General features: G+C 37.6%; 1 protein-coding gene across 9 annotated transcripts in view; it reads right to left on the bottom strand.

Annotated features, from left to right (window-relative positions):
* NRXN1 (neurexin 1) overlaps positions 1–23,542 on the bottom strand; it is a 668,036-nt gene extending 644,494 nt beyond the window's left edge. For all 9 annotated transcript variants that reach the window (XM_030236511.2, XM_050972677.1, XM_030236512.2 and 6 more), the window contains exon 1: positions 22,804–23,542. In XM_030236511.2, the coding sequence (XP_030092371.1) occupies positions 22,804–23,542 (739 nt within the window). The remainder of the gene's footprint in view (positions 1–22,803) is intronic.
* Between the last annotated feature and the right edge of the window lie 1,176 nt (positions 23,543–24,718).

The raw sequence follows: 24,718 nt of genomic DNA, 5'->3' as shown, positions 1-24,718 counted from the left end.
AGCAGTAAAAGGAAGCAGAATGAAATTACATCTTAAGGTAGAAAGAGTTTACTCTTCCACACACAGCTTCAAAGGTTTCACTGTGGGTGAGAAAAAAGTCATTATGAGTGACCAAATTTGAGAGAGAGTGGTTCAGAGGAGAAAAATAAGCAAAAGAATAAATATATTGAATAAAGAACTGTGAGCCCCTTGAAAACAGTTAACCCCTTAGCCAGGTCTTTATAGAAAAAGGGGCTGGGGCTTGAACTGGGAAGGGTGAAAGAGGCCAACACCACTGAAAACTGGAAAAGATCACCACACAGGAAATGGAGACATGGAAAAGGAACAAATTTTAAGGAAAAGAAATGAAAAGACAGCAGTAACAGGAGAGGTAGGTCACTCAAGGAGATTGTAAAGGAATAAAATATTTCCTGTCAACCCTTCAAACCTGTAGAGGCCACCTGCAGTAACACAGGCCATCTAAAACCAATTATGATTGCTACATACATTTCCATATCTTTATTACTGTGTTTAATATCATCCAATAAAGAATATGAGTAATTCTGACTTGGTGTAAGAATCAAATATGTGTGAGGGAGGAAATTTTAGTGGAATGTGGTTCAACATCCAGAACGAATCAGCAATGCAAATCAGGCAATGTGAAAACTGGGGAATGCTGAAAGGAAAGTTCATGAGAATCTCAGACATCCTGTCATTTCTGGAAAATGTGATCAACACAGGATGAGTATTATATTCATTAACAACAAAAAAAAAAAAAAAAGAAGAATGAATAGTAACAGGTGCACCTTCTTAAATTGAAATGGCATGTGAAGTAAAGGAGGAGCACTGCAATTAAATGAGTGCAGCTGACAAAGATTCCCACAGCAGATTGCAGGAGTGCTGAACCAAGGATTAGATGGCATTTTTTGGCACACAATTGTGAGCAGAATCAATAGGAAGCACATAGTCATGGTCAAGTAGCAAAGTTAGCATGAAATTCCAACAGATGTTTACACTGACCTGAAGGCTCTGGTTGAAATTCTAAAGGAGCCTGGGCCAATTCAACTGGTATCATCCTAGAGTAGGAGATTTGTGGTAGATAAAATCCAAGTTGTATCATTGGATCAACACAAGCTGGGATGCTTAGAGACACTGTGTATGTGTACACACCACGGGCTTCCAAAATGTAGTTGTTCAATTCAGACTAAATAATCATCCTTCCAAACTTCACACGTACACAGCCAAACAACTATCCAGCAGAAGTTTAGATGGAAATCAGGACAAATGCATTCTGTTATGATGGACTTGTAACCTGATAGAAAGTTGGTTGCTTTAATCAAAAAAAAAATCAGAAATCTGCACCAGTCTTGTTGGAAAAGCAAGGCACAAAACCATGGAATGTTACTGGACTTGTCCCTTTCCAGTTAATTTATTTATTACCTAAAGCCAAAGAGAATCCAAGACCAAGCAAAAGGAGCAAAAACAAGCAGAATGAGAAAATAAAACAGAACTGTAGAGGTAATAGAGGAGCAAAAAAGAGAAATGTAAATTGGGGGGAGGAGCTATTTTAGTTGATAGCCAAATAAACACAAGGCAGAACAATCTTTGCCTTTTAAGAGATGAAGCATCAAGATAACCTCCAGGAAAATGCTGCTCTATGGGCTTGCCTTTCCAAGATAAAACACATTCAGTGCTGCTATCAAATTCTGACCTGAGCATTGCTGCTCAATTATTAGTTCTTGGACAGGTCCTAAATATAATGTGAAAGCACCTGTTCTGAGTCAAGCAATATATACTCCAACTGCACCCTGCTGATTTACTACTATTTTTTCCCCGTGGCCCAGACTGGCCATATGGTTAGTTTCTTGGACAATTTCCTGAGCAATGGCTACTCTTTGAAATGGCCAGTGTGAAGGTCTTTCCCCTTGGAGAGCCCTTGTACTGCATTCACAGCAATCTCATCTCTTACAAAAGCAAGAACCCTATTTTGCTGCTTTCAAGAGCACACCTGAGTGGTAGATTTCCTTCATTTTCCTTGGCTCCTACACTGGCCTTTAATCAATGAGCTTAAAATACCTCCTTCACTTTTTCATTTAGAATTCTGGTCTATCTCCATTAAAAGAAGTAGGTATTGCTTTCTATTTTTTATTTTAACACAACTGGTTATATCAGTTTCTATCTTATCACAGCACAGAAATATCACATTCATTAAGAAGTGTTCCACAATTAAACTTCCTGTTTCAATTTCACATACACTGAAAGGAGAATTCTTACCCAATATATCTTTATTATCTATAATTTGTAATTCTTTCATATGTAATTATACTTCTGAATACAGCCTTTTCTCTATAAGTGGAACATACATTCAAATAAAAATATTCTCTGTTGTCAAAAAAGGAAGTGCAGGAAAATAATGATTATTCATAAAAGAGCCAAATCAACAAGGTCCTTGAGGAAATAATCTTAAAAAAAAAACATTGGATCTTATCTGTAAATCTAAGTCAGATATTAAATAAAAAATATGTGTCTACATTCCCTCAGCAAACTAGGTAACTTCTGTTCCAGGCACATACCAGAAGGAACAATGCAAATGCAAAGAACAACTAAGACAATTTTCAAACATTTGAGATTATGAGGGGCACAAATGCTGCCAAATTGTTTTAGTCTTCTTTTACCCTAGAGAACTCTCATATGCCAGAATGGGTGCAACCATGCCATTAATTCCACAACAAACAACAGGAATAGCAAAACTCTCTTGGATTTAAGTGCAATGAAAATTTTATACTAAGAAGGCATTTAGCACAGAACCCACTAACCCATTAAGTCTTATATTCTGAAAGCACTGCAAACACAGTATAGACCACAAGCTAAAAGTCCTTCAGGTTCACTTCAGGCACAGAGAGAATGTGACCTCTCAAGAGGATTTATTTAAAAAAAACCCAACCTGCTCCTGAGCATACTTAGAAAGTTTTAACAGTCATGCTGTTTAAGTCAGGTAGCTCATGAAAGATTTTTATATAATAAAATTTCTAAAAATACAACAAAATGATATTTCACCCAAGAATAACCTAATCCTCCTCAACATCTTTGCATATGGATTAGAGGAAATAAAGCCAAGTCTGTTAGTACTTTTATAAGAGAAAGTAGTTCCAGGTAGAAATTGGGTATTACAATCATGTCCACTGACATTTAAAGAAGACTGAATTAAAAAAAAAAAAATCAAACACAGTTCCCAATTATAAGAACTAGAGGCCTGATATATCTGAAAGGTAACATATAATTATTAATTGATAATAATCAATTAAAGGGTGAGTATAAAACCTTTAGGATTTTATTCTCTCTCTGGTTGGTTCTAGAATGAAATTGCAGAGTGCAATTTATTACTCAGTGGATCTGAGTAGAGGACACAGCTTTTGGGAAGAAAAATCAGAGATTTAGGTCTTTCATTGCTGACATGTGTGATTTAAACACCACTCAACAATTTAGTATTATCCTTAAAGAATTTTTTTTTAAAAATTGCTAAATCAGAATTCCAAGTCACAAACCTAGTGACCATGTAACTCTTTTTCACAGCTTGAAATATAGGTATATTTTGAGGGCGTTTTAAAAAAGGCACATGGAAATCCTAAATAAACATACAATCCTGTCCCTCCCACTGCCATGTTTTCCTTAAACATCCCCAAATTTCTTCTAATGAATAGAGTCTGCTAAAACCTATTTATGAAAAGAGTACAGAAACAACTTGATAAATTCCTCCAGACTCCTAACATTTTCTCTGCAAGTAAGCAATTTCAGGAGAAAAAAATGCCTGTTTTTCCCTGTCCCCCCACAAATAAAAAGTGCTGCCTCATCATTTGCTGGAATAGAATTGCACTACAGCATACTTCAATGAATAGATAAAACAGAGAGCAAAAATTACTTCATGTTTCCAATAAAAGAAATATATATTTTATGCAAAGGAAATTGAACTTGCAATTTCTTGTCCAAAACCATCAGTGAAAACAGCTGATCAAAAGTAGCAACAGGTTTTGGGCACATGCAAATCTTACCAGCAATTTAAGAAATACATTTGTCAGATTTTGGGAATGCAACATTTTTCCAGAGATTAGTAGATGTCTCAAAGAGTACTTTATATTTTTTCCTAGGAATGGTGTATTAGGTACACCATAAACTATTCCATCAGGTGTGTATGCTACCTCCAGCAATCCCATAGTGGCAGCATCCACAGCTAGGACAAGGAAAGGGAAAGGAATGGGATGCACTCATTAGTTTGCCAGCAAATTCCCACAGACATCATGGGAGGTGAGTAAGTACACTCTCTGCTTAGAAAAACTCATAAAATCTTATTATGGTTATGGCTACTTCCATTTAAAAGTATGTTTGAGTACATCTGTAAATTATAACAAAGATTTCTTTTTTCCAGAGGAAGAAACAGAGCAGTATTATGGTCTTCAAAGCTACAGGTTCTGTATTTCCTCACTACTTAGTGAAATTAAAATATCAGACTAAAAAGATTTTGAAGATAAAATAAACACATCAATATTATTCTACTCAATAACTGATTATTTCAAACCCCAGTAACCTGTTGAACAGTACAGAGTAACCAGTTCTTTATTCCTTTTTTTCTCTTTGTATTCCATTAATGGTTCAACATGAAGATAATGCTTTAGTTCTCCTCTGATGAGGAGTTTCCACATTCAGTAGGACTTGCTCACAGAATTCAGGGAGTGAATCCTCCATGCTCCCTCCTGCAATCACAGACTTGCTGACATCCCATTCAGCCAAAGTGCTTTGCTGTCTCCAACCCCCCTGTCATTCTGCTTAAAATCAAACTGAAACTGAGAACAGTTGTTCAGTTGGGTCAGCACTGTGGGTTGCTCATTCTGGGATCTGTCTGTGTCACTGCATGGAGTTCTGCCTATCACTCCTTCCTTGGGATCCCATTTACAAGCCTTGCTTGGCTGTTCAGTTCTGCTGAATGCATCATGCAGATGCCCCCATGGAGAGGAGCTGGCACATCAGTGCCTCTTCATGGCTCTCTAACACCTGATGATATCTAACACCACAGGAACCAGAATGCAACCTAGGATTCCCTTTCACATATGTTTAACCAGCTCTTTTTTCTTTTTTTTTTCCTGTAGATTTTGCATTCTTCAGTAGGTGATCCTCTGCTATGACACAGGTGTCATTCACTCTCTGTCTGGTCATTTCATCCAAATGGCAAACAGTGTGGAACTGGACTGTCTGGTCAGTCCCACTTACAAATTTTCACATGGCCATTTGGACAGTCTAGCCATCCTTTTAAAAACAAATACTCATTCTGCATGAAAAACAAGTAAATGACTTGTTAATCTACTGTCCAACTGCTATCTCAAGATATCCTCATGAGACCTCCATCATACCAAATGTTATAGCTAAAGTCACTTAAGCTACATATCCTTGAAACCCTCATCACATTATTTCATCATAGAAAGATCAGACAGAAATTATTTCTGCACAACCTGTTTTATAAATTGTTAGTAAAAGCAACACATTTAGATGCATTTTTCATGAGAAATAATATATCTAAACTCCATGACAGAGTTAAAACAGTCTGAGGTAGAATCAAACCCCTTGATCCAAAAATTTCTGAAATCAGAAAGAATATTCCCTTGCTTTCAAAGACTGCCTGAGGAGAAACATTCCACTGTTACATTGATGAAAATCAGATCTTCATTTCAATTCAAACACAGACGAACAAATTCCTCTTATGCTTCTAGGCAAATTCTTACTAGCAGAAGAACCAAAATCTGGAAGCTTACTAAAGTGCTTTTTTTCCCTCTTTACTAACTAATCAGTCTGTATTGTTCAGAATAGCCTTCACCTAACCAGGTATTAAGGAAAATCAGTGTTTCTCCCTTACACCTTTTTGCCACCACAAAGCTTTACATTCTGTGACATTTCATAAATTATTTCTGCTGGAAAGCTCTAAAATCCTTCATACAACACCATCAGCAAGTGCCATTAGAGTGCAGTACACCTTAGAAAATTCTGCTCTGATGACATTTATCCCAATAAAAGTACAATTTGACACATATTTTAGGATGTTTTCAATTCATCTCCAAAAAGCATCTTTGCTTTTACTTGCAAAGTAGATAAAATTGAAACTCTCTTGATGTCACATTTTTTTAGCACCTCTTTATAAATAAACAGCTCTTACTCAACAGATCTTGTTGCCATGTCATGCTATGAGAAATAAGCCACAAACCAGGCCCAAAATGGATATTCCAAAGAAGAACATTTGTTTATAAAGAATATGTATGAATACATCAGGAATTTAGTTACCCCTAAAGCAATCTGGAATACCCTACATTACAATAATTTATTCATAATTTTTTGCTCCAATGTTTGTATCTCAACTACAGCTCAATATTGTGCATAATATGTCACATCTAAAACCATAAGTAGGATCCACTTCTCTTGCAGTAGCTATTGGCAAAAAATATAATGAAATTTGTTCTTAAACCTCAGACATCACAAAACAAAAAAGACAGGGAATGGTAGAGGAGACAGTGAATATTATTAACCTTATTTTAGGGATGAAAAACTCTGAGGAAGATTAAATACTTGAGATACATAAAGAACTTGTAATACAATAGTGAAAATAAAATAGCAATTCCAAATCCCATTTCCAGAACTTAATTACTTCTCAGTTCTTCATCTCTCCTTTTTTTTTCCCATTTCATGCTTCCAGATGTATACCCTTCATCTGATGTAATAATTTATGAAGGATCCAGTCTTTAAAGAAGAAATACTATCTGGGTCCAAACCCTAAAAGTCTTGTTTCATAATAGGTTTTTCTCAACTCTAGTCAATTCTACAAACACAAAACCCAACTGCAAACCCTAGGAGCAAAGGTCAGTATCACAATTTAAATGATTTTCTGAAGGAACCCAACGTTTTGGAGGAGAACTTGCAGCTGGTTGCATATTAAGTATCATACAGCTCTTATCAAAAGACAAAAAAAGCAGTAAGAAGTGCAGGATGAGACTCCTGGTGAGACTTTTGCTCTCTCTTTGGAGACAGGCAGTGCCCAACAAAATCAGGGACCAATAACTTGCTGAAACTTGATATACTACTATGATATCTAATAAAACTTCAGGTATTTTTGGTACATTCTTTTCCTGATAACATTTATTTGGTAATCAAAGGTTTGCTTCAATAATATTGCCAGTTTTTTTTTATTTTGTCAACAGTTTCCCAGGCTGCCTCTTGCATAAAGTCAAAGAAAACACCAAGTCAGATTGACATTTAACTGAAAAACTTAGAAAAATTCATACATTCAGGGATCTTTTTTGGATGCAGGGAAAAGGAAAACAACTCTCAGAAATATTTTTTTGACAGCTACAGAAATTTCATTATAAAGAGGTTTCCCAAGATTTGATTTCAAAGTGATGCTACTGACTCACAGAAAATGGAGGTCCAGTTCCCAATCTCAGCTGAAAAACTTCATGGTTTTCATTAAGACATAGTACAATGAGTCTACCAGGCTTATTGAGAGACAAATTTTAACTTAAATACTTTGAAAACTCCTTTAAAAGAGAGAAAACATTTTCCAAACCACCAAAAGCTTTCCTAATATCTCTTATAAATCCCTTATATATTTTTTATCCTGGCCAGAACATTGATAATAATTAATGCTTTCAGGAATAAATCACATCTATATAGGCAGAAATTCATGGAGATGTAAGTAAGAGTCACATGTCCACTTCTCCTGTAGCTGAGAGGGCAAAAAATACTAATTTTTAATCTTATTGTTATAAATCCCAGAGATGGCACATTAACAATTGTAAAGTAGTTAACATTAACTTTTTTTTAAATTAACAGTGTTTAACACATTAACAGCTTTAAAATAGCCTGTGGATAATAAGGGAAGTATTGCCTTTAATAATTTATTTCAATTTTTTTGTTGTTGTTGTTTTTTTTAATTTAGGAGTCTTTGTAAAGTCACATTTGGGACAATTTGCTATCTATAAATGTAATAAGTTGAGCAGAGTTTTTAGCCAGTTTATGAAATGCAGGAATGTTGGAAGCAATCACATAAATCTGAGAGGTCTGAGCACTGTAGGTAGTAGATTTAATGATGATGGAGTGTCAGAATATTTTTGTTGATATCCTGTGGTCCCCTTAGTTCACTAAACTTTTCTTTCACTATTGGTATATATCTTCTATGTTTCAAAAGGAAAAAAATGAAGTTTGCAGAGCACTACTGCTGAGCTGGGGACATATTTTAAATGACAGTAAAATCATAGTGTATTAAATTATACTCCCTTCACTGCTTAGCAAAAAACAGCCTTTAGGGATGTTACATAGGACTCGGATTTCTGACTGGTACTCTTTTGCTCTAGAATTTAAGCTTTCCTAAAGAAACAGCACTGGAATTCTTTCACAGAAAATGCAACAGAAAGGTGGTAAATGACACATACATTGAGCCTGAAGAAAATTTATATGCATACAGACATCTGAGCTTAAGGTCATTATTCATTAAAAAAGGCATTTCTGAAGATGACTTTAATTAGACTACATACTAGGCACAACATTTATAATATGCTAAAACATGAACAGTTTTCTCTAAAACTGTAAATGCTTTCATTGCTCCTCTATGATTCTGCAGTTTAGCTTGTATCTGATTCTGCTTCAACCAAAATTCTTAATTCTTTCTTGACTACTGAACTTTTTTATTTTAAAAACTTTTTTGTTCACTCTAACTCACATAGTCCCATTTAAATCAGTGGGAGTAATAACATTTCACATTCCTGAAAATGTCACTGGATGATTAAAATACCACGATGTAACACATAAGAAAATCATTCATGCTTGTAAACAGCCATATTGTACTATTAAAATAAGGCTGGTTATCTGCACCATAATAATACATACATTAAATTATACAGGGGATCAAGGGGATAAAATTATTCATATAAATAATCCAACCAAATACAATAGGACCATCTGTGAATTAAGTGATAAGAAAGAAATTTAGTAGGAATTCGACTGTGACTTTATTCTGTCTTCACCTCCTGCCCTAAAAGCTCCTTATTTATATTCTTTCCAGAAAACTACTACAACATAGTGGATACAAGATAAAGCATGGAAAGGAAAAGGGAAAATAAATATTTCTAACCTTTATAGTTTTTTAACACACAGGGAAAGAAAGAGCATCTAGGTCTGCAAGCAGAGTAAGTAACAATCTCTGAATAAGGGGGAAAAATACCAAAGGTGTGTTCAAAGGTCCTGGAACATTAATAAATGTGGCATGTATAAAGGCAGAAGTGCTTTAAAAATTTTGTCTGGTCATGTCAAAGACTAATACTTCATTTTTGGCTCTTGTGCACAGAATAGTTTATTATGGCTATACTAGTCCTTATATAATACTCTCACAGGTTTAAGAAATCTTTTTAGGCCATTTTTTAATGGCAACACTGATAAGCAGACATGCAAATACTATGTCTATATTTTAGTCTATAAAAACTCATTTCCTTGGAAAAAATGGTTCTGAAATGTACTGAAACAATTTTGTCTAAGACTTTCATGCAGCTTTTAAATTTTTCTTCTTTAAAAGACACATTTACTGGAGAGGAATGTTGATTACAGTAATTACTGAAAATAGAGTGACCCAGTATAGTAAGGAAGTCTTCTTTTTCAGTCTTAAAAAACTGTATTTGATTTAGTGTAAAAAAAAAAACCCAAATATCTCAACTGAAAATCTGACATTTATGTTAGCAGTAGTATATCCCCAAGGGAACTCTGAGTAAGTTTCATTTCCATTCTGATTCCTTTTGACTTCAGTCTTATTTTGAAGCAGACATATAAAAACCATTTGGGCAGGACTAACTTGACTTTTGGGTTTAAGCCTTTTGCCAACCCCTTGAAAACCAATCAGAATTTGTTCAAATTGCAAATGTTTCCAAAAATGTGTATGCACAGCATTAGTGGAGATGTCTTGAATTTTGCCACTAAACTCCTGAAAGACCTTCAACTTCAGCCTCAGCAGGTCTTCCCTGGCATTCAAAACTCTGTAACCTGTGCTGAGGTTAGAGTGGTTGCTGTGGTCCAACCACTCAGATTTGGAGCAGGGAAAGTGTCAGTACCTCAGCAAATTCCCTGCTGGAATGAGCCCTGCAGAGAAAGGCAGCTTCCTCATTCAAGTACAGAAAACACAATGGCTGGGATGTCTGTGTGGGAGAAGAGTCTTAAAAACTTAAGGGAAAAAAAAAATACACACTGCCTATTTTACTATCTTAAAAGAATGTTCTTTAGGTTGCAGAGTCAAAAATAGCAGCTTTGAGACATAAGGCTTCTTATGTAACTGAGCTCCATCTACTTTATTCATATAGGGTAGGATCTAGCCTTTAATTACACAGTTTAATGCAATTCTCTCCAGAGCTTCCCTCACTTGATCTGCACACAGAGGACTATTCTTAGCCAGAAGTAATGACTGAGTACCACAGAAAGCTGCTGTGCCAGTGAGCAGTGCATCTGCCCTCGCTGAAAAGGAGTGGGGTGTACCTCAGAACAAGGAGAGCTGAATGAAGAAATATACTCTATTCATACTCTATTCCCTTCTCTCCTAAAAATCCAACCTGATTTTGGTCAGGTTTTTCAAGACAGGCATTTTTCTGGGTGGTCATCCCTAATGCTGCTCCAAAGATTTGTTTGGAGAGAGCACTGTGATGGAATTCCCAGAACACAGAGCCAGCTGTGCTTTGAAGTGCCAGTGGAGGCTTGGAGTGTGTGGTGTTATCTGTGAAGCACTCAGAAAAAACTTCAGATGGGCACTCAGGGAATGTTTTCACATGCAGTCTCTCTTGCCTCAGCTCTCCACTGTGAATGAGAGCATCTTACATGGGCACTGTGCAATTTTCAATATTTGCACAGCAGCTCAGGTGTTGTATCTGTGAAAACCTTAGAAAAGCCTGGGAAATATTACTGATTCCTCTTCAGAGAAATTATTTTAATATGGACAATGAACGAGGCTCAGGGCTACAAACTGAACAGCAAATAGAAAACCAAATATTGAAGAACTTATTATCCAGGCTATGCACAGAAGGAGGCAGAAAGCTCAATGATAAAGTCATATATGATCATGTAATTAAAAACTACTTCACAATGGATACCCAGAAACAGATGAAATTAAAAGTGCACAGCATATTTTGTTCTGGCAGTTCACAGCTTCTAAGTGCTTTATTTTATAAAACTCTCTGAGCACAAGTTTTGAGTGCAGTGCTTTCATGGCTGTTAGACTGACACTGAAGACTCAGGCTGGTTGCAGAAGATGCAAACTGCCCATACTGAGCTGGGATTTAAAAGCCTGTGCACTGAATGTGTGTCTAAGAGTAACCAAAGGAGTGCAAAGTTTGATTTAAACACATAGATGAAAAAAATCCTTGACAGTCAATTTTCAAAGCATTTTAATACAGAATCGGTCATCTAATCAATAGGAGTCAGAGCAGGGTTAAAATATTAATTAATTCATAATTTTGTAAGGGGAAACGGCATTGCAAGTTCTTACCATGCCCCTACAAAAGAGAGAAACTGAAGAGTGGAAAAAGCAGTTGTTGCAACCTACAGGAGTGAGAGACAAGCAGGCAAAGCTTCCCACAGTCACTTTTGTGCTGACAAGACCTTTCCATATGTCTGAATGGAAAAGGGGATTTCTATAAAGATTGCAAAGCAGCATTATATAGTAGTGGGCAAGATTAAGCCTGTTTGTTTCTTGACATTTCAGGGTGTTTTAATATTAATGCAGTTGAAAGATTCTTCTTTTTCCTAAGCAGAGGACCTGATTCTGACTTAGCTTTCATTTTACAATATCAGCTTCAAGAGACATCAGTCCTGATCTACACAGAAAAGAGAACTACAATAAGTTATTTTATTACATCCATTGAAAGAGCTACTACTGAACATGAAAAATCTACAAAAGCAAAATATTTTAGAAATATTGTACAGAACAACATATATGATGTCTAAGAACATTTTTCTCTTCAAATTCCTTTGGTTAATCAACCTTAGTACCTCTTTTTGCATTCTCTACTGACTGAAAGCTTAGTGTAAGTCACTGAGAGCTCAGACTGAGCAAGGACAAGTTTCCAAGACACACTAGTGCACTGTTTTTCAGATTTCTCATCAGGAAGCTATGGAAGAGCAAAGCTCAGTAACATCAAAATCTGTACCCATCTCACTTCATATATTTGGGCTATGAAAGCAGCGATGAGCCAAAATTAAAGTGCAAAAATCAAAATAACTAAATATTTCTAAGCTCTTAGAGGCATGCTTTTGAATTGGAGGTACTTCTATCACAATAGATACAGCATCACTAACTGCTTTTTATTATTTTTTAATGCAAATGTGAATAAAATGAAGAGAAAAATTCCATGCTTAAACAAAACAAAGAAAAAAAAAGAAAGCCACCACTCACTGAAGGCAGCTCTGCTTCTGAATTCCCACAGCACCATTAACTTGGAGTGCAATGAATGTTTCTGTTTGTATATATATTTTTTTTTATATAGGGGAGAAATTGAAAGGATTTTTTTTCCCTTGCATCACTGTGGATGCTTTCATGGTTGAAGATTTACAAAATCCACCAGGAGGACTCATGGTATCACAATGGGTAATATGCACCTGAATAGCAAACTTGGATGATGTAGGTATTTATAATGTGCAAGAAGGATTTTACTTAAAGACCAAAATGATATTTAAAAAATGAGAATGGGATCCAGCCAGGGCTAAGACAATAGGTAAAACCTCTGGATGCCAGCTTGAATTGTGGTTGTCAGTGGATTTGCAAGAATAGCAGGTCAAAACTTCCATCACTTGAACTCCTTTCTGTCACAGGAATTGTCTTTGTTATTAAACCTTGAATAGGAAACAGTGTGAAAATAGTTCTCTCAGAACTTCAAACCTGATGCATTCTTTGTGACATTTTGAACTTCAAAATTTGTCATGTGGAAACAAAAAACAAAACCTGTGCTGTACTGCTTGTTACTACTGCAAAACTTCCTGTAATTCCAGACTCAATTGTCTAACTGCTGCAGAAAAAAAAAAAAATTTAAAAAAAAATTCAAGTCTAACTTTAATCCTAGCTGCTCCTTCAAGTACTTTGGACTGAGAACAGTGTCAAAGAACCCCTAAAGAAGTTCCTGGAAACTACCACAACAGATACATTGTTCACAGAAAAGTAGTGGAGATTTGGGCCAACAAAGAAAATGTGATTAGAATATATTTTCTTCTGGTGAGCTACAGGGAAAATTCTGACTTTTTTTCTCGTAATACTTAAGCCAGGAATGTTTTATGTAAGAATGTGAGATCTATATTCAGAATTCTTCTGTAAATGTTCAACTAAACCAGACAAATCTTTTGCTAATGTTGAATGACAGTCTATAACTTATCTCTGAAAAACTTTAGGTTCTAAATAACCCCTTCTTTGCAATGTGATGTTACAGAAATTATGTTTCTGCTATATCACAAAAAAAAAAAAAAAAAAAATCCACAGAGAATCAGCTCCTGAGAAGTTGAGTAAAAGTCATCTGAGAAGGATGTGGAAGAAGGGCATTGATCTGTTCTCTAAAAATATGTTTACAAGTAATCTTTCCTATATCACCCCAAAATAGTCTTACATCTATGGGTTTCTAAATGCTATTTTCACCTGTCTCTGCTCTGATAAGAAAAAAAATCAAATTCAAAATGCGCAACATCAGTAATCTCTCTGTCAGGACCAACATTCCTGGAAACTTCCTGTAGAAATTCCACTGTTTTTTTGTTTTTTTAAGGGAGGATGTCTGAGATCACTGAAGATCACCTGAAGATCACTGTGCTGAAACACAGCAGTGTGTGCAGTCTGGGAAGGAGCTGCTGTGTCTCACCTGCCTCTCTGACTCCTGTCCCTGGACCTTCCAGCTCAAGAGTCTGATTGGTTTTAAAAACGTAAAATGTACAAATAATTTTTGAAATGTAAAGTGTAAGCCTGTTGCTGTGCAACAACCAGTGGAATCCAAGTTTTTTTATACCACTTTCATCACACTTGCATGATTCAGAATCAGGGAAGATATCATCTTTAAGGCTGAAGAGCACTTTTTCCCCCAGCATTAGGGCCCTATTCTAATATTTTTACTAACAATGAATATAATCTTTACATCACAAGATCATAATTCATTCTAAAGCTATTCATTGTGGCTGTGCCCTAGACACCCATTGTACAAATGATGATATGTGTGTGAAGATTCCTGTTGACACCTTTGGAAACAAAGAAGAATCAGGATAATAAAGAAAATGACAGTATTGAGATACAGATCTTCACTCCATGTCTAGTCACTAATTCTGTCATTTTCTATACACTTACTCAAAAGAAATTATATATAATTTATATTACATACATGCAATCTTTCTCAAGGAATCTTTTCTTAATAGAAATACCTCCTTTGGAAAAAAAAAACATTTAAAAATGTTTTTTGTCAAAGCTAAAAAGCACGAAAGAGGAAGAAGATTAACAAGAAGGTCCTTCTGCATTGGAAATTCAGATGTAATTCAGAAACTTTGGAACTGTGATACACATTTCAGGTGCATAGGGTAACGCCAGTGACCTCCTTAATGGCTGTACACATTCATCCAATTATAAAAAGACAGCACCATGGGAAGAATCAATCATGTTTCTCTGCCTTTAAGCAATTCAAAGCCCTTTCTCTAGACAAAATCCAAAAGTCAAATGTTCTCATTTCAAGACTTTGTGCAGTATGCCACAGTCTGAAAGGAATCTGTGACTTGCACACCTGTGTAGTTTTTTGGGATGTTACACTTCCAGAGGCAAAATCCACTGTTTCAGAGTTTGTAGTGGCAGCAACTGCAAATGTGATTCTGCACCATCCATTTGTTTGGGAAATCAGGTTTTCCCTCAAATCATAGAGAGTCTTACATTTCAGACAAAATTAGTCATATAACTTCACTCTTCCAGCATGGTTCATAAGGCACATATTAAATTAATGAATAATTATAGTGATGATGATCATGGCAATAAATATCAGAATTTATGAAAAGTATTTTCTCTATAGACATTCCCAGATGAATACTACAGGCAGAATCAGCAGGTTCTTTAATTTGCCCTAGTTCTCTCTGTTTTCATATTCCTACTTGAATAATAAGTTCAGAATCAGCAGGTTATTAGGTTTGCCCTAATTCCAAACTTGAGCCAATGGGACTTCAAATTGACTCCAGTGGAAAATGAAAACAGAGCACATTTTCTTCAGGTATCTAAAAGGTGCCAAATCTGTTGCTTATTAGGACATAACTAAGTAATTGCAGGTTCCTAATGCACTCCATAGTGTTAAAGAAATCTAAAATCTCATCACAGAATCCTGCTCTGTAGCTGCCAGTTACCTCTGTCTCATTTCTTGAGAATCTCAAGGAAGGCATAACTGAGGCCACCTCTCACTTTCACCTGTCCCAGCACGTGCTGCACTCGAGCCAGCCACAACACACAGAGTGTCACTGTGCAATTTCAGAAGGTTTTATGCATTTCCCCATACAGAGTTGCACCTTACCTCACCAGAAGGCTCCAGGTGTCTGCCCATAGAGGAAAAACATCATAACACTTCAGAAGGCTGCAAGCATCTGCCCTTCTTGTTCTCTAGCCCAAACTTTCATACCCCTCCTGTTGATGCACTGCCCCTGTGTGCCCTCTGCTCCCTTTGGTGGTTGGTCAGTAACACCTGGGCACTCCTTGGCTCACTTCTGCTCACCTGCTGCCCACAGCTGTACCCATTGGGGATGGGGCTCAGCCACAGCCCCTCTCCCAATGGCCACAAACTGGTCCTACATTCACCTCAGATTTTTCACTGAAAATGGAAGAGAATGAAACTAATAAAACTATGTGGTTGTTGACTAGGAACAAGAGTTCTTCACTCTGCTCAGACATTAAATCCTAGATCCTTCTACAGGAAAAAGGAATACTTTTATACAGGTGTTACAAAGAACTTTTGTGACCATCAGAAAAGCTGAATTGTCAAAGGAGAAGTGTCTGGCAGGTGACAAGCCACATCATTTCCAGTTTCTAGTCAGAACAATGGCAGACAGGGACAGACAAAAAAGCAAGAAAAACCAGACTATTCTGAACACTCAGCTATGGATAGGCAGTAGGAAGGCCTGCAATTTCAAAGCCAGCTAACAACTATCAGTTCTGTAGACTAAAGTGATCACACAACAGTAAAGGGAGCTTCAGGTCTTGACTTCCTCTCCTATATCCCGAATAGAAATTCTGATCTTTCAAGTATCTGATGACCAGGAAAAGAGATCCTACCAAAAGCTCCTGTATGGAGTAGTTTCACTTTACAGATAGGAAGGCAAATTGAAAAAGTGGTGTGAACTGGCCAGGGTCACTGAGAAAGCAATGTCCCATCAAACCCATGTGGGTTTTCCTACTTCATTGCTTCATTAGTTACTGCAGACATTTTGTTCATTGAAGCACTTTTGATCCTACTGATTCTGCTCCAAGATCCAGGAGAAATGCTGCACATTTGCATGAACTCACCACATACAACTACTTTTTAGCTTGGCAGGAGAGTACCTGAGCTGAAAAACTGAGTTCTGCCTACAGGACAATATAATCCAGGCTGGTGAAGTTCTTGTGATACACTCAGATACCATCACCACAGTACAGAGGGAGAAACTGCCATTAAGAAAGTGCACATCTTTGTAAAAGATTAAATTATGATCCCAGCTCAGCACAGAACTAAATAAAGGCAGCAAAGTACTGACTTTGTTAGTCAATTCTATACATAACACAAATAAAGACTGTTACACCCTAACCAGTGAAAGAAGTATATTTGGTCTCTATAATTTAGTCCTCAGGTTCACAGAGGTATTGAACACCTCAGAACGCCCTTCACTATTCTGGAAAATCAAGTGTTTATGAAGATACACAAGTTTTTACTACAGCACAACAAACTGGACTGAGCCTTTTCCAGAAACTGGAATGGTTTCATGTTTTCTACAAGGAACACCAAGCTTTCTGGTAGGTAAAACATCATATTAAATTCACCAAGACAGGTGGATGAAGCTTTCTCTTTTAAGTTACCAACCAATTTTAATATGTTTAAAAAGATGCATGAACCCTCCAAGCCACACATGCTAATGTTAGCCTCTACATAAAACTATTTCTATCAGGAACTCATTTTTAACTGCCAGCCTTTTACCCCATTCCTGTCCATCAGGTCAGTAATGATGAAGGGGTAAAATCCCACAAATCCATGGCTAGCATCTATTGTTAAAAGACTCCCGGAAAGCCAACCTTCAGCTGAGACAAAAGATCAAGTACTTTTGGTCCAAAATGCCTGCAAGCCCTGAAGTGCAATTACATCAAAACATAGACAATTTTAATATATATTATTTTGAAATTCTGAATGAATATGACCAATCTGACACAAGGTCCTATGGTGATAGATTCTAGCATATTAGTTGTCTATAATTCACAATATAAATTTAAATTTCACAAAGACCCAGCACCTCAACTAGGTCCAAAGGGGAAACAACAACCTCACCATTTAAAATATTATTTACCTGGAGTACCAAGATCTAGGCTGTAAACATTTCAATATCAGCATTTTGAAAGGATTAGCAATACCCAACAAGAAACCTCCTTGGAAGATAATAAAAAACAGACTGCCAGCTCCTAATTACCAGTGAAACAGTATTTTAATTCCTGTGATTTTACATGAGGCAGATATTGAAATCAATATCCTATCATACTGAATCCTGGCAAACAAAATACTATATCAAATTTCATTAGGAAAATGATGCAAAACTGCCCTTTAAGCTGACATAACGATTGGGTTTTTAAATGACTAAATGTGAATGTAACAGATGTAACTGTTCTGAATGACTTTTTGATTACTTGACTATCTGCTCTCATGATTCCACTCTGACAACAAAGTCACAATTTCAAAATATTAAATAAAATGAAATAATGAATGTTAAATTATTTGCATGATTTGTACATATATAGAACCTCAGTGGCATCTCTGGTGTACTCCTAGCTCTCCTTCCATTCCACCACAGTGGCCACTGGCACTGACAAGAAATTCAGCATGAAGAAGAAATACAGATCATGTAGATAAAGATTCTGAAAAGGCAAGTTTTGTTCACAGTATTTAACAGTCCAGAGTAGATTTAGCTAGGATTCAAGAGGGAAAAAGACCATGGTGACTACTCTGTTAAGACTGACTATTGGCAATGAGTGCAACAACATCTCACTCAAGCACACCACTTGCAATAGATAATTAACACCAAAAGAAGTTCAAATGTTTCATTCAAGGCATAAAGAGAGCAAAATGGATTAAAATATCAGAAATTTCAAAGAGATATAAATATTGGATGGCTTTTAAAAAAGTTAACGTGCAAAAGGAAACACAACAAAGACTGATGCAGTATATTCAGAACCCAAACAAACAAATCTAAGTGCTGGCTAGGCTGAGACATCTGGAACTGACTTCCTCAAAAATCACTTTCACAGTTCAAACTGTAGCTGGCATCAGCTTCTGAATATCTGACAAGGAAAAGTGTCTCTTACAGTGAACAGCTGCCTGAACAGCCCTCATTTTTCTCACAAACCAGAAAATCAGTGGAACAGCTAAAATACAACAAGTTATAAACAGGAATAGCTTGAATTCACAGAGCAATTGCCTGGATAGGTGCTAATATTGAGGTAAGTAGGGAAGCTACATTTTAAAAAGATAAAGGATCCTGTCTGCAACTTTTTCAAGCCACTAGAGATAAAGAAAAGCAGAAAGGCATGGAGTGATAAGAAGTTACCATCAGTGAGAAACTTTTCCCCAACTCAATACACCATGTGTTTTTTATTACCTCTTTTAGAACTACCTGCTTACTTTCTCAGACAGGATACTGGACAAGGCTATTTTTATATAAATGAGGATGAAAGGAAAATGATACTTTTTTTTTTTGTCTTAAGTCAGAAGGTCACTATTTTAGTCATTTAATAGGCAAAACAGAGAGGTTTTTCTGTTTTAGCATTTTAACCTAAGGAGAAAAATTACAAGAATATGGAGGTTCACTGATATGAATAATGTATTCTCCTTACCTTCTAGGAACTTGACTTAAAGCACTAAAAATCTGACTTTAAAGTATATATTTTTAATAAAAATCTCTCCCTATCATAGGATCAAGCCATAACAATTTTAGTAATTTCAGGAAATATTGTAATTTTCACCTAATAGAAGGTTGAAATGTATGTCAAAAACTTAGTAGAAAACTGACACGGCAGTCAGGGTCTATTTCAATGCTACTCTTATTCCTAATAAAATTCATTATAATTTTGTGTATTTTTTCCTTCTACTGAATCACTATTATTATGTGTACTAATATACCCTTGCCTTTTTCAGTACAAAGCAGAGATTTTATCTTTTAGAAGGCTCCTGTACTGATTTTATTTGTGGGCCTATCAACCAGAAAACTGCTAGACATCATATTTTTCTTTGCTATGGGCTGCACATCCTTGACACTTAAGCAAAATTCCAGTCCTTTTTCTCTGATTTATGCCAATGCTCCCATTGAAGAGAACTTAGAACCCACTGGAACAAAAGGAATGACTGAATGGTTCCTTCCTGGCTTGCTCTGTTCTCCCAGTGGTGTCTTTGATAAAACATAAATGAAGCTACTCCTGATTTAGACAGGTATAAAACCAGTTAAGCCTACTGAAAATAATTTATATTACTATAATTTATATTACTATATTACTGGAAATAATTTAAATTACTATTTTTTTAAATTAAAAAAATAAAAAAAAATAACCAAACCAAAAAACCCAACAGAACAAAAAAATCCAATCCAAAACTTGGTTGAACTTCATTCTTACAAGAAAAAAAAAATTACTTCAGGGATCATTAATAAGACTTTCAAAGATGAAAATCTGGGAAAAAACCCCACCAGATTTTCTCCTGAAAATAACTGAACTTGTATTTAAAATGGTATCTTAAGACTTGAAATGTTGACTCTAAATCTATTACTTTTTAATTCCTAAATGTGCAAGTCAGGGTAGAAAATTTTAGAAAGTTTTTCTTTGTTGTTGATATTAATTCCTGCACTCCTCATTATGCCAAGGAACTCTGTGTTTTACCAAATTGCAGAGATATAGAAAAACAACAAATCCAAGGAAAAAAAAAAAAATTTAAAAAATCCAAGTAAAATAGGATTTAATCACCATCTTTTACCTTTAAAGAAAAGGTATCAACTAGGACATGTGGCTACAATTTCAGATAAAAATAAAAAGTGGGGAGGTCTTCCTATATAAAACCATTTATGAACAAAAAACCTCGTAAGACCCCTTCAGATAATTGCAGCCTGAGATGATCCTCTAGCAATGGCAATGTCTTTCTAAGGCTTGTGAGAAATTTACACATTCTGGGAACAAAAGACCAAAGTTCAACAGCTTAATGTCTATGTTGGCTACAAAAAACTAAAGAACAGAAGCCAAGGTTTCTTTCTTGGCAGATATAAAGGCTTTACTTGTCCTTCTGCCTCTTCTGTTTCTTAGAATATTAAATAATTTATAACAGTTCAATATCTCTGCTGGCACATGTGAGTAACTTTGAATCCCTTCACGAAAACTTGACTGATGGAAGTGTCAGTTGCTACCTTTTCTCAATTAACAGGTGTAAACTGCAATGTAGTTCCATCTATGTTGCTGTCAGGGCAAATGCTGCCTCCTGTTTCAAATGAAATCAGAATCTGAATACTTTCTGCTAAAATATTAAGTTTTGCTATTATTTTATAAGGCTTTTAGTAGTCAAGGGACATGTGAAGAGAATCTTGATGCTACCGAGGTCTACTGTAAACCACTAGCACTTAAATGAACTCAGCATTTTACCTTGATTTGGGGGGATTCTAAATGTCTTTTTGAGTGTCATCTTCTTAAAAGTTCCATACAATTTTCACTAAATATAAATATGGACATGTATTGTTCTAAAATTTGATCTAAGTATAAAAATGTTCCTTAAAAATAGCCACTGAACCTATTATTATGTAAAGACAATAATTTATCTGACTGATACTACATGCAATCATCTGAACTCTTTCACATAAGTATTATATATGCAAAATAGCTTCAAATAAATAAACTATGTTTTAGTGTAAAGGGCATATAAATGTATAATAGTATTAATAATAATTAAATTATTATAATTGCTTTAACAAAGCTGCTACACCTCAAAATTTTCTTTTTCTTTATAATAGGGCCTTACTCAGAGATGCTAAGACAACCCAATATTGTACATACACCTATATATTATGTAGTATCATATGTTAAAAATTGACTCCCAAATACTAAATCAATTGAGAGGGTTTACCTAATATAAATGATATTTCATTTTACAGTATCTGGGAATGGGTGCAATTGAAAGTACAAATGACTAATTTTCTGAAACTATTATTTGCTCCTATAAAAAAATTATTTAAAGTTTTAATTTGGTTTGAATTTTTCACGAATGGCAGATGAGAGATAAACAGCTGATAAAGTAAACAGGATGCAGAATGACTGTAGCATTTTGAGTATTGACACTAAGGACAGAAGGTGTTACATAATAAAGCACAGTCACAAATGATGTTTTCTTTCTTATAATGAGTGAAATCTGATAGAAATGCTAAAGGCAAATTATTCAGCCATAAATGTCATGCAGCCACTCAGTGAAGATCTTAATTTGGCCTTGATAATATCTTATTCATATTTACCTTTTACATTTTAAACTTAGGTCTTTGCTCTTCAATTTTGACATGATAATCATATTTTCCCTTGACATATTTACTCTTATTTCATTTATACACCTTCACGTCCTGCTCTAGGTACACAACATACATCATTTCTATGCCTAAAAAGCTGCAAGCAATGGTACATTTACTAACAAAATAATAAAAAACAAGAGTCCTGCATGCATCTGCAAAGAAAACGTTCACATTCTTTCCATTTGCCAAAAATAATGGGCACTGAATATGAATCATATTTTACCCAGTGATTTATTTGTAGATGAGATTAAGGAAACTGCTGTTTTTCTAGATTCCCTCTTCCTTGGTAAAACTACTCAGTCATTTTGTGGTGTTGGAGTATGTACTTCCCCCTTGCCCTTTTGTGTTCTCCCTGTCTAACTGGCATGGTAAATTGCTAAATATGTTGCAAAGCAGTACCATTCGTATTCATGTAAAAACATAATCCTCTGTTTAATCCCCTTCCTCCCCGGCCACAATTTAAGGAATTCACAAATAAATCACTGATTTTATTTCAATGACATAGCAGAGGCAAATACAAAGTGGACTCTGGGTCTCCTCTACCCTACAAAGCCAGGCCCAGGTCACCTTTGCACTTAATCCAGTTAAATTATTCCCAGCATCAATTTCCCTGCTCCCCAAATTAATTACCACCAGCCGCATGCACATCCCCTCCCACATCTCCCACCGAGAGTGGTTCCAGCCACCCCCTGCCATCTGGGTGACACCTGGTACCCAGTACAACCCGAAATCACAAGAAAGATGCTCAGATAACACCCTCTTCCTCCTCTCACCCAGCCTCGCAGAGAACAGAAGAGTGATGGCGCCATGGTTGGCCACAGAGACACATGGAAGACATGGAGGAGAAGGTGGGGAAGAAGGGAGCCGGGGACATGGTGAGAAGGGAGGGGAAGGAGGAAAATCCACTCATACAGATGAAACTTCATGCAGGCCTGGCCTCCGACCCGTCCCCTCCATAGAGCGATGGGGAGGGGGGCGATGGGGCGAGCTGAGATGGCCCCTTACCTTCACTGCAGTCCTTCCCTCGGAAGCCCGTTTGGGAGCAGTCGCAGACGGCCTGGTCGTTGAGCACCGAGCAGACGCCCCCGTTGAGGCAGACGTCGTCCCTGGCGCACAGCCGGCTCTGCTCATCATCCAGCCGCACCTCCTGGCTCTCCAGCGGTGACACCTGCGTGTAGTTCACCCGCACGTCTGTTATCCAGCCCTTGAAGGGCTCCCGGTCCTTGACGGAGGAGAGCGTCAGCTTTAGCGTCGCCGAACGCAGCTCCGGCGGGAGCCCTCCTAGGAAGAGCCCGCTGAAGACAGTCATGTCCCGCCGTTTGGACTTCACCTCCACCCACTTGGCCTCCGCTCGGTCAATGATCAGCGTCGTGTTCTTGAAGTGGCGGCGGATGACAACGGCGTGCCAGAGGTTGTCGTTGACCGCCGTGTCCGAGAGCAGGGTGGCGGGCTCGGCGCAGAAGATGGAGAAGCTGAGCTGTAGCCGCCCTCCCTGGGTGAGGATGAGCTCCAGGAAGTCACAGAAACCCTCGTCGTCGAAGTAGAGCACCAGCCCGCTGGAGCTGCGTGTCTTCATGTTGAAGCTCATTTCGCTCTCGCAGCAGGCGTTCCACTTGGGGAAGCGGGTCCACTGGCCCTCCGCACCCGGGAACTCCAGCCCGCTGCCCAGCTCGGCCCAGCAGCCCAGCAGCAGGGCCAGCCAGAGCAGCAGGCAGCCCCCGCGCCGCACCAGCACCGCCCCCATCCTGCGCGGCCTGGGGCGGATGAGCGGGGCGGCAGGGCTGGCGGGGGGCGGCACCGGGGCCCCGGCGGCAGACAGGGTAAAATCTTGCCGGGCGCCGGCCGCGCTGGAAGCTTTGGGCACGCTCACCCCCGCCCCGGGTGCGGGGGTCACTGTGGGAGACTCCCCGGGGCGGGGGGCTGCAGCTGCCCCACGGGATGGGGTTGGGCGCAAGATGGTGCCAAGGGCCACCGGAGGGGACCCGCAGTCGGGGTAAGGCGCCGTTGGACCTCTTCACTGGCCGGCCACGCTCTGCAAAAGGTGTCCAGGGGTGAGTGAGTCAGCAGAAATTTTCCCCAAAGCCAACATTACCAAACCGGGAAAAAAAAACCAAGATCAGCGGCAAAACTCTCCTCCAAGTGGATCCACCAGCTCGGCAAGGCCGTAGCAATATCCTGGCACGTGCGCACCTCTTTTTACATCCTCTCCACCAGCTGTAGTTTCCCAGGAAGCCAATTACGGATCCCAATGCTGCCTCCCTAGCATGGATCCTCTTGTCATATCACAGCCTGTCTGCCATGGTGCTGGAGCAGCGTCAGCAGACGACAAGACTCATCGCTCGTGGTTGCTTGAGCTGCCTCAATCCCAACGGGGTTGAAACCCAGAAGTTGTCAAACAGCCGAGTGGCCACTTGACACGCAAAGCCTGGCAGCTCCTCTTCTCTTTGCTTGAAAAAGGCCAAGGCTAAGATCCAGGGGGGTGATTTTCCTCGATTGTTTTTGTTTCTAATCTGCAAGGAATTGAAACAGAATAATAAGAAATGACAACTAATAACATGTTGAATCACAAAGTTGATCAATAGTGAATGTTTGTGATTATTTTTTCATTTTGACTGGCGTTGGACATTAGGAAAACGCTGCTGTAATTTTCAAAGTTCTGAGAAACTGAACGAGGTTGCAGTACTAAACACAAATCTCAACATATATGTTTATACTAGATTACATTTTTATGGTATAATCTAAATGTAAACTACTTACCTTTCCAAAACTTTTGAATATTTCAGTCATGCATTTTATTATTACAAGAACAACGTTAAACAGAAAAGATGGTGTTTATTCCTCAATGTATTTTATTTTAGTTTATTTCTGAAAACACCATCACCTGTGAAGCTACAAGCTCCTAGTCATATAGATGATGCTA

The sequence above is a fragment of the Serinus canaria genome, chromosome 3 (genome assembly GCF_022539315.1).
Source record: "Serinus canaria isolate serCan28SL12 chromosome 3, serCan2020, whole genome shotgun sequence".
NCBI lineage: Eukaryota > Metazoa > Chordata > Aves > Passeriformes > Fringillidae > Serinus > Serinus canaria.
Note: the sequence above shows the minus strand (reverse complement) of the source record. Positions and strands in the feature narration are given on the sequence as shown.